Here is an 11,425-nt window from a genome sequence, read left to right as displayed (position 1 = left end):
CAAGATGACACAAACTTTTTCTAGACATGTATTTCAATAGATAATGGAAATGGAAGAAAGTAGAGCACAATACAATCATGGTAAGCAACATTTCAGCTTAAATCATTAAATCAATTTTTTTTTCCATTTTATTTGACTACTAAGATTTTGACTATTGAATTATCCATAATCCTCCTAGACCCACTTCACAAACAGCACAGGCTAGCAATTTAAAGTATATCCATAGACACACTGAATAACAAGAATATTTGGCTACTACAGTGAACAAATCAGTAAGATGTTTTGATCACTATGCTACAAGACAATTCAGATAATCCCCATATTAGTAGCTTTCCAACATTTATGATAATGTTCATCTGAGTAGAATGTGAAATGAATTCAGTTCTCCTAGTAAAAGAGAGTATACTCAAAAATCTGTGATCTTCAAATGAAACGCTATGTCTTGACAGATTAACATACAATCCTTCCTTTAAAGTAAAAACAGATGTAAGAATGTTTATGTATTAACTATATTAATATACCTTAGATTCTATAAACAGTATTTACTGAAGAATCATTCTTATAATAAAATGCATCTGACAGTCTTAGCAACTTACAACATTTAAAGTGAAGTATTTTTTATCCCCCTCAAAGTGTGTTCAAAGTACTCAGTACTTGTCATACACATTTTAGTTTTTCCAATTATCTTTATTTTTGTGCATTTTCTAGATAGAGATCTCTTTCTTTTTTAATCAGAGATACACAGTGTTTCCCCACTCCCAAGCTCTGAATCCCAAATAACTTACGGTAAAAATACAAATTCTGTTTTGGAAGAAAACATACAAAATATACACCATGTAGTGTGCGCACTTAAATGTCTTGATTGTCAAGCAGTGCAAGTTTCCCCATTGACATATACACTTCTTTGGTTTTAGAGACAAGAATTTGTTTCACTGATCTTTGCTGATGCCATTTTTTGCCGTTTTTGGCAGTCTTTGTCCCTTGGTGTAAGCATGGTACCAGAAGTGGAGAAACAAGACTAAAAACATGGAGCCATAAAGCCAGATAATAAACATGAAAATTGGATACTGGTACGGACAATCATCCATGATGTAGATTTGTCCTATATGGACTGTAATCATAATAAATTGGACCTGGAGGAAAAAGGTGAAGAAAATAAGTACTTTTAAAATAAATTGCAATCTTATTACAGAAGTTCAGAAAATTTCAGCATAGCTTGTTTGCTGAAAAACAGATAGTAGGGGTGGAGTGGATGGAAAGCAAGGAGCAACAGGGACAACAATACAAGTTCCTAATATGACACAGATGCACCTTTGTAGCCCATCTCCCCAAAATATTATTCCACTGAAAAACAGGTTTACATTAAAAAGGAAGAGAAGTTCTGGGACAAACTAAGAAACTCATAGTAACAGAACAGGATTCTACCCTGGCCAGTTCAGATAAAAAGGAAGGAGGCAGACAATGTTTGTCCAGTGACAAATGGGAGGCTCCTTTAGAAAAATTAGCCAGGGAAAAAAAAAAAGAAAAGAAAGTAACTATTACAGGGTTAAGGAACAATTCCCACCTTCCCTGCACAGTAGTATGTGACAAAAATACACTCCACATGAGCTCCAAGTTAAAAGTCCACTAGTAGTGCCTCTTGGTCAAAAAGACCAAGTTATAAATATTCAGGCTACATTGTTCAGAGTTTCACATGGTTACATGAATTATTCTACCAAAACCAGCCCTGGTGCAAGCAGACAGGGTGCTCCTTTACCTCCCCCATCAGCATTTTTGCTCATTCTAAGCCAATTGTTTAGCCAGAAATTGAACATTGAAAATCCATCTATTAAATGAGATAGGCATGATAAAGCATTCAGAAAAGCAACCTTTTGAACGTGACCTAGAGTGGATAAAACACGTAATATACCCAAACTGCAAGAGTGGGCTTTAATGCTCTGGAGAGAGCATTAAAGAGAAGTAAATTTTCTAAACACAAACATTTTCTACGAAAGAACATCAAGTTCTGAAGACATACTTTTTCCCTTTCCTTGCTACATATTACATGTAGTTACTAGTTACATGTGTATTCTGTACATTAATTGTATTTTCTTGGTGTCAATTTATATTATAAATTTTTATACAAGCAGTGAGTCTTGTAAATATATTTACCAAGTACTGCATAACTGAAAAGCTTATTTGTCTAAATCTTTGATTACAGTGAATGCTGAAGTCAGCAGATATCCTCAATTATCGTCAATTAAAATATAAGTAAATCTTATACCACCTGTAAGCTCCATACATGGGCATAACTGAAAGGATAAATTTATTGCTTTTAATCTGTGTTAGCTTCAATCAGGTTTTTCAGAGGTGCTTATGTCAAAGACAGTTACTCACAAGTTGTATAGTTGTCATGTACTTTTTCCACCACAAATATTTATGATAGGCTGGTCCCAAAGAACAGATTCCATAGTAAGTGTACATGACAACATGTACAATACAGTTCAGCAAAGCATGAAATGTTCCTAAACCACCTGTAGAAAAACAAAACACAGCAGTAGTATTAGAGAAGGTATTTAAAAACCCACTGAGGTCCTAGCAGATTGTCTTGAGCCAGGGTATGGAAAAACATGTACCACAAAACCTAAACTTTGACTAACCCTCAAAGTATTTTACCTGAATTGTGTTCCTACCAGTTCTGACGGATCACATCAGTATTTTGTCTCAGAAAAGGTTTATCTGAGCATTCCCAAAACAGCAGTAAAACCCAGCTGATCTAATTACATGTAAAAATATTTGAGTGGAATTTTTTGTTCTTTGGGTTCATTTTCTTATTATTTTTTATTAAAAACTGTATGTGGTAGAGACACAGAAAAGTTGGTGAAAAGTATTCCTCCTGGTTTTTGCCTCCTTTCTAGACATCATAATGAACTTCAAAAAGTTGTAGAGAATAAGTAATAAGTCTCTTCTCAATACATATTTGTAGATTCATAGGGAATGAAATACAGTTTCAGACAGTAAGTTTTCATAATCATGAACAAGTGTCTCACAGATCCATTGTTAATCTGAAAACTTCCTTACAGTGAAAAGGAAACTTAAGTAGGGCTCATTTTGGGATAAATTTATGACAAACCATTAACACATGAGCATTTCAAAGAACAAGTAAGGAAATACTTCTTTTTTTCATTGGATTAACCATGAGCTACATCATCTTGCTCAAAGCAGGTTTATTTTAATGAATGCAACAAATTAGATGTAAAAATGATCCAAGAAGCAGCAGACAGCAAAGTATTTTTAAAAGAAACATGGACATGAAAACAATGATCATCAAAAAGAAAACAAGATGACATAAAAGGAAACATTTAGTGAGAAAAAGAGTGCCATTTTCCCATTTAGAATTATTCCCATTAAAAATAAAACATATTTTGTGTTTTTAGTAGCTCACACTAATCTTCCAGCTTGAGAAGACATAACTCCTCCAGCTGTGATTGCAAACTTTCTTTGAAACTTAGCTATTTGTATTTTTTAAAATAATTTCAATGTTCTTACAGTTCACGTATACATACTTTTTTTTGGCTTGTGCAGTGAATATGCAGAAGAAAAAATAAATAGCTAAAGCAGAGAAAAAAGGAACCTACACAACAGTACAAAAATATGCTCTAAAAAATAACACTAAGCATCATTTTATAATTCTCTGTTTATATCAGATCAGAGAAAAAACAGCAACTCCATTCATAACTGTTGGTTTTTTTACAAGAAAATTGAAAACTTTACAGATGCTGCTGTTTAGAAGGACAAGCACTGATGAAACTGAATACAAGGTAAACATCAGCAGGACTGAAATTCTTGGAAAAAAATTAAACTTATTAAACAAGAGTATTTGGAAAGATAAATGTAAAGATAGCAATAGAGTTTTTGAAGTACACACAGCTCTGCATAAATATGAGGGACTATTACTAGCAGAGGACAAAACAATTCTTACACACTTTGCTGAAAGTATTTGTTAAATTATCACATGGGAAATTTGAATCTGATCCAAAATAAGAAGCCTGGTACAATGCTGGTACAATGATCCAACATCCAGATAAAAAGGAGAAAGTTAATCACCTGTAAGTGGAAAATTTTCAAGGTTGAAGAGGACAGACTGTTAATTGCTGCAGGTTTCCCTCTGCAGACCTATAAACACACTGGGGTGTATGCTGAGACAACAAGTCACAGTTTTATTATTAACTTAATACTAGTCACTCAGCAAGATTTGAGAAATACGTAATCAATCCAGCACTTTTCTAATAACAGACGCTCAACAAATATAACAGAAGTATATCCATTTATACACAAGAAAGGTTCAATAGATGTACAAATATTCTGGAGTGCTTTCTGGACCACTCCAGAAAAAACAGACATAAAACAGACACTAACAGATCAGACTGAAAAGCAATGGTACAACTGCTTCATCAATTCATCACCCATTTCCTGGGACAAAAAAAGAAAAAAAATCACAAAACATATTTCTAGGTAAACATGTATGAAACTCCACTATTTCTCAGTAGAAGCTCCTGAAAAAGCCTAAGCTGTCCCAGAAATGGATTAATAAATGCCTGTGCATTTCAGACTATTCTCACGGCAAGTTGTATTTATTAGTGGTGCACACTGCTAATGTGGCATAGGAAAATGCATGCAAGGACACACCAAGCAGGAAAGGGAAAAGTGAAGGTCAGCTTATAGTGGTCAAAGAATTTAAATTCAAAACAATTCAAATATGTTTCTTTAATAACAAAGGTCCAGAAAATATTTCTGTAGTTTAGTGAAAGCTGAAGTATCAGGTGTATATAAATCCCACACGTGCTACCTAAAGCCAGTAAAAGAAACTGCAACAAAGACTGAATAGTTTCTGAAACAGGAAAAAAAATGAAACAGTCCTCTCCTCCAACTCTATTCTAACATTGTAGGGGTTGAAGGGGTTCTAACATTGAAGCAGTTTCAACAGAGTTATTTGCTTCACGTATCTCTCCTAGCACTTAAGATCTTTCAATGACTTCTCTTTCTCATCTAATAAGGTTTTTTGCTTGTACCCAGCTCTCTTCTCTGCATCTCTTCTCCCCATAAGAAATCAACACTGAACAAAATGTTGTCAAATAGGAAAAATTAGTAATCCCCACCCATTTAAATAATTATGGTGATCTTGGTTGTTCCAAAAAATGCTGCAGAAGTCTAAATTTAAAAACACTGATGTTTCCAAGGTGTTTAATTCTCTTTCTTTTTTTTTTTTTTTTTTCTCTGCCATAGATAACTACTAGAATATATGTTCAACATGAAGTCCACTCTCTCTCCATACCTGCAGCAAATTTGACTCCAAACCACCAGGTCCATGGCATAATGGAATGATGAAAGACATGCAGGAATGTAACTTGGTTGTTTTTCTTACGCAGCACAAAAAATATCTGAAACAGATTTTTAATGAACAGAATGTTACAGAAGATAATCAAGTCCAGCATATTTAAAGAAAGATGTACACATCAGTGCTGGTCACTCACTACTGTACATTTAAAAGTTCTTCACAGTTACAGTGTTGGGAGAAGAAGGAAAACTGAGCAACTGTCTGGCTATGCAAACTAGTTTTCAAAAAAACTTAAAACCAATAAGTAAAATCCACCTGTGAAATCTCAAAAGGCAAGCTTTGAAACCAAATGTCAAAGGTTGAGCCATCACCTACATGTGCAAAAAAATGTGTAACATGGACTTACTTGGACTGAGAAGTCTCTACAAGCATCAGATTTTAAGTCCCCTGAACTATTAATGAAAGGCCATTTGAGAAAATTACCTGAAGGACTAACAGTAGAAAAAACTATGTTAGAGAAATAGCACTTTATTTTGACCTCTGACTTAGCTACCATTGGAAAACATTAAAATTGTAGAGAACATATGTAGGTATTCTTAAATTATATCGACAGGCCCCATTTTAAAGGACAGGCATCAAGGCAAATGTTAAGGGAAGACAGCAAAAAAATGTAAGAAGTCAGGTCATGGAAAGGGTAGTATCAGATGGCAAGCAAACAAACACAGAAGAAAAGAAGTCTGGTGTGCCAGAAAAAACATTTGGAATCAGCTGATTTAAATACAGCTAAAAATTTACCTTTGCAATAAAACAAAACAGCTGATGAGAAACAAGTACCTAGTTGTCTGTATTCAAACAAAACAAAGTTTTTAAAAAATAAGGCTTGGGACTAATTAAAAAGGAGCACTATAACCTGTGGGGAATAAAAAGGCAAATAGAGGAATATACTTGTCAGGATTTTCCAGTTTTAGCATTCCTGACACTTCCATACCATTCCACTTGGTTTAGTCAGTAAGATCTCCCAGTGTTGAATCATGAACATTTGCAGATGAAAAGTCAGACGGCAAGCTTTGCTCAGAGGATGTAGAACATCCTCACTGCTCATGAGTCAGCTCCTGAACCATCACTTTTGTGTCCTAAACAATAGGGCAAAAACTGCAGCTAATTCCACCACTCAGAAGCTGGTTTGAAAATACCTCAGTCACTCCTATCTGGTGCCAGTCTTGGGAAAATGGCTGGTGGTGGTGAGCGAGGTCTGCATTCTGCTTTAGTGCTTTGCTGCTCAGACTTCACTTAGAGTTCCAGTCTGACATCAAACATCTCTATAATCACAACACTCAAGACTTAGAGCAAGTAGGTATGGCAATTTTGTCCTGCATCCAGAGCTGCTGATGATATGAATGGGAAAGATAAAATCTGAAGATGATGTGGAAAAAAAAATTCAGCATGATCAATTGTTTTTTATCTGCAGTGTTTTTTATCTGCATTGCCATAGCATAACAGATTAGTGTACTCAGCATTTAGACAAGTTATCCAGACTTCCTAAATATTTAAAGGTGCATTGTTCCCTCATTAACATTTTTCCTGATCATGAAGGAAGAACAGTGTTAAAAAGACAATGAGATACACAGAGATAATAGGGGTAAACGTGATGCTATTCTAATAATTGAAGATTGGAGGATTAAATAAAAAGCAACTTATATCCTCAACCCTGAACAGCATCAGTTATTTTGGTGTGAAAAGGAAACAGAACTACTTCTTTTATTAGGCTACAAATACTTACAGTGTCTAATAATTCAATGAACTTGGAAAAGAAGTAAAGCCAACAAGTTCGCACCATCTGCAAGAATAAAAATCAAATTGTCAAACCACTTTAAAAACATAAAACAATTGTTCAACTTAAAGGAATTTTAAAACCAACAAAAACAAGCCAATGAATTCCTTGACTCCTTCTTTCTCCCAACCAACCAGCCAGCCAACCAACCAACCCTCCAGTTAACTCATGTGCTCTACATTATGCAAGTGGGTATTTCCATTTAGTGCATTCCACTCTACAAGAGTACATTCAAAAAGCAGGCTGTTCAAAAAGCATTTCTAAAAATAAAGTAAATGTATAACACACTACTTTGAACAACCTGGTCTTGTGGAAGTTGTCCTTGCTCATATCAGGGACATTGGAACTACATGATTTCCAAGGTCACTTCCACCTCAAACCATTCTATTGTTCTATGATAACAATTCACCTCTGTCTTTGGCAACTTACTCTTAGAGCTGTCGGTGACCTTGAGTAGTCAACAATATCGCACCGGAATGAGTATCCTGTGGCCCAGCCTGACATAAGAAACTGGAGGAAAAAGGGGCAAAAATTAACTTTACATCTTTTGAAAAATTCATTAATTTTGGATTACTTTTGCAATCACTAAGCAGGAGGGGAAAAACAATATTAAAAACACCTTAAATCAGCAACTTTGTACGTCATCTACCTGTGTGTGGGATAGCTACCACAAAAATCCTTTGCTGTTGCAGATTAATGAATTTCTAATTCCAGGACCACACCCATAGACAAGAATTTTCTTCCTACACCCATTATTTCAGCTTTAGTAACTGAAGAGAAGAAAGAGATGTATCTCAAAACCAGTGTTAAAAAACAACTTACTGTGTAAGTAAGACCACAAAACCAAATATAATTATTTTTAAAATCGCTACCACAGCTAACTATCTTAATACAAAAAAGAATACAACACAGCATCTTAATACTCTAACAAAACCAGCACAACAGAAAGCCATTGCTAATTATCATTAAAGACAAGGAACAAATCAATATGCATGATGTATATTTAATACCATAGTCCGTAAAATTCTGCTTAGTTAAACTTCATGGTTCAATTAGTTTTCCACTCATATGAGTGATGAGAAGCTACAACAGAGAGCACATGACCAAAGGACTATATGTACTAAATATAATCTTTTCTCTTGGAATATGTTGAAGTTTGGACAAGAGGAACAATATTAGTATTATAGTTGGCTTATTCTACTGCCAGCCACTATGACATCTGTATTGTATTTTATATCTTCATGATGCTTCTCATTATCACCATCCACTCATGCATGGTAAGAGCTTCACCTCTCCTAACTGAAGCAGGCTTTAGTCCTTTTAACTTCCTGATTGAGGAAGAACTGATTGCTTAAAAAAAAAAAAAAGGCTTCTTTAGAATGCCAGGACTAAAACACCCCCCAAATGACTTAGTTTCAAAAATGGGAAGAATTAGCTCTTTTGCTGACCACCAGACAATAGCAGAAATTCAACTGGTTACACACTGTCCATGCACGCTTTCATGAAATTGTAACATGGAAGCCTTGACAGCAGACTTATTGAATACTGTGCCAGTGTCAGACACTAATAGAAGTTTCATTTTTTTGTTTTTTTGTTTATTGTTTCTTTGTGGTTTTTTTAAATTCATTTCTGAGGTTTATAACCAAAACCAAACTTGGAACTAAATTCCAAAAGGAAATTCAGCATTTTTTTTTTTAAAATTGTCTAAAGTGCAAAAGTGTTCAACTTGCCCACCACTTTCCACAAAGTCATGACACAAAATAGCTGCTGCTGCAGTGCCTTTACAGAGCTTAGAAGAAATGTCAGGTAGTTCACTGTAACTCATGATAAGATTAATGCAAATTAAGCTAACAGGAACATATCCTGCCAATTTGGCACAATAATCTGACAGCTTTTTATTACTAGTTTGCCAGGCCTGAAATAACCACATAGCCTGGGAGTCACATACAGCATCAGTACTAGCACAGTGATGCCTCACCAAGCAAATGTGTAAGGCTGTCATTCACACAATAGCATCAACAAACAGTTACACTTCAAAAAACCCCACCAAAGCCCACAAACTCCCAACAAACAAATAAAGCCCAACAGCAGCAAAATCTCCACATTGCTTTTGAAAACAAAAAGAGAATTCACTATTTTGCGGTTGTGGGGAAAATCACTGTTAAAGATACTAATAATTTGGGCTTAGTGGGGAAAGCAGGGGGCAGAGGTTGGAGGTTTTTTGTTCAGAGGGGTTTTGTTTGTTCATTTAAAGGACAAAAATGCCTTGAATTAGATTTTGTTAACCTCTGTCATTGATTTCTGTGATTTAAAAGGCAGATCTAGCTGAAGATTATTTCATAGTAGACATACTCTATACAGTGTTTGAAACATCAGTTGTTGTTCCTTCCCCTCAAGGGCAGGCTGTCACATTATCACCTAGTAGGACAGAAAACATTTACAAAATACTAAGAAAAGCATATTGTCTGCTTTTCCTGCTGCAGTACAAAGAACTTAAATGATGAAAACTTTAAACTTTTTAAATTATATATAATAACAGAAAATGTTTCATATTCTCTCTTTCTGGGTATGACTTATTCTCTTTTTCCAAGAATTCCAAGTATAGCATACAGCTTGGAGGATGATAATTACTGCCATGACAATAACATTTTTTTGAGAATTGCAGTGTAGGAATTATATTAATACATTTATTAAAACTTAGTTGTTAAAGACATGAAATATATAAATACATTACAAACATAGTACTTACTTCATAAGTCATATACAAAGAGAGGGCTACAACACTAAAATTATAAAACGTCATGATCTGCCTGAGTTCAAAAGGTTTTTTATTTTCCATGAGTTTGGGTCCCAAGGAAGTGACAAAATAAACATAGGTTCCAATGATAAAAGTTGTTGGAAAAGGTGAAGACATAAGTGGCCAGCCTTCCAGTCTTGGATCTAGAGGGGGTAGAGGGAGGAAAAAAAAAAAAAAAAAAAAGAAAAAAATCAGATGTCTACACTACTACTAAAACAGCTACAGAAAAGTATTTAATTCCTGATGGTCTAGGTTTTTCTGTCACTGATCACATTTCGGAGTCCATTCACCTCAAATCCATACTGACAGGATAACATGATTTAACCCATATAGGACTCAGTGCTTCTTTCTTCACATATAATGAAAAGGAGACACAGAATCATGAGTGACATAATGTTCTGTCTTACAGCATAACAAGCACACACTTTCATATGACAAGAAAGTTATAAGACAAGCAAATGTTGCAAGTTATTCCACAGTTATGCCAGAGAGCTGTATTGCAGAGGCACCTCCTCCTAAGCACACCCCACTCCCTCTCCCTGCAGATGAGGCTGGCAGGTATTTCATCTGAGCATCACCATAATTTCACTGCACCCCTCTGTGTTCATCACAGAGTCCCAGATCACCAAAGACTGCCTAATTTCTTCATAAGCAGGTGAACTGACACAAACCTCATGTAATTTTTATTTTCTTTAAATTTTTTTTACACTGACTTTTGGAAGATTTGGTTCAGAATGATCCCAAACTTAACTACTGATTGCTTTCTGTTGCTCTCGTGGTTTGCTGCAGCATTTTAAGGGTAAAATTATACTAGTGTTATTTTTGTCAAGTGTTTAATTCATAGCCAAATGTTTCAAGTCATCAAATTTTCAACCCACAGCATTCAAGCAACCTTTCACCCATGAGACCTTCTGATGTGGTTAACAGCCACTGGAAGTGTAAAAACAGATTGAGGAGGAGAGCACATTACAATGCTGCTCACAGCTTGTGATGTGCCAGTGCTGCTGCCCACAGACCAAGGAGGACTGTGACCCACAGCATAAGGAATCTGCTTGTGTGTGCTGCAGGAGAACCACCATCTCTTCACAACTGACTCTTTTTGTTGTATGCATCCTTGCCCTGCTCCTACTAAACCTTTCCTGCTGTTCTTCCCAGCCCGATCCTGAGAAAACCATGTTCCACCACTAACACTATGACACAAAATGACAAATACAAGCACTCTTGGGCACTGTTGGAGACAACTTGAGTTCTGGAGTCATGGACACTGCAGCAGAAATGCTTGCTCCATCCCAATCCACTTCATCCCATGAGTCATACTAATTAAACTCCCTGCTCACTTGCAGGCTGTGCTTTTACAGAACAAGAAAAGTGGTGATCAGCTATGCTAGAAATGATAAATCAGTAATCTTATATATCAAACCTTAACCACTTCTCAATTTTTTTCCAGGAATTAGAAATTTTCTGTCACTATCTGTCTACC

At 35.4% G+C, this 11,425-nt stretch overlaps 2 protein-coding genes across 5 annotated transcripts in view; one reads left to right on the top strand and one right to left on the bottom strand.

The window, feature by feature from the left end:
- Nucleotides 1–11,425, top strand: part of LOC127061026 (translation initiation factor IF-2-like) — a 694,470-nt gene that overhangs the window by 524,482 nt on the left and 158,563 nt on the right. The gene's annotated exons all lie outside the window — the stretch shown is intronic.
- ELOVL7 (ELOVL fatty acid elongase 7) overlaps nucleotides 15–11,425 on the bottom strand; it is a 31,705-nt gene continuing 20,294 nt past the window's right edge. For 3 of the 4 annotated variants that reach the window (XM_009095839.4, XM_018920661.3, XM_018920662.3), the window contains exons 3-8: nucleotides 9,898–10,088; nucleotides 7,578–7,658; nucleotides 7,098–7,154; nucleotides 5,315–5,420; nucleotides 2,377–2,513; nucleotides 15–1,133 (exon numbers count right to left, since the gene is read on the bottom strand). In XM_009095839.4, the coding sequence (XP_009094087.1) occupies nucleotides 930–1,133; nucleotides 2,377–2,513; nucleotides 5,315–5,420; nucleotides 7,098–7,154; nucleotides 7,578–7,658; nucleotides 9,898–10,088 (776 nt within the window). In that variant the 3' untranslated portion in view covers nucleotides 15–929. The remainder of the gene's footprint in view (nucleotides 1,134–2,376; nucleotides 2,514–5,314; nucleotides 5,421–7,097; nucleotides 7,155–7,577; nucleotides 7,659–9,897; nucleotides 10,089–11,425) is intronic. The other variant, XM_050986869.1, reaches the window with a different exon arrangement.

This window comes from Serinus canaria, chromosome Z, assembly GCF_022539315.1.
Source record: "Serinus canaria isolate serCan28SL12 chromosome Z, serCan2020, whole genome shotgun sequence".
Lineage (NCBI taxonomy): Eukaryota > Metazoa > Chordata > Aves > Passeriformes > Fringillidae > Serinus > Serinus canaria.
This window is presented reverse-complemented; position numbering and strand designations above follow the sequence as displayed.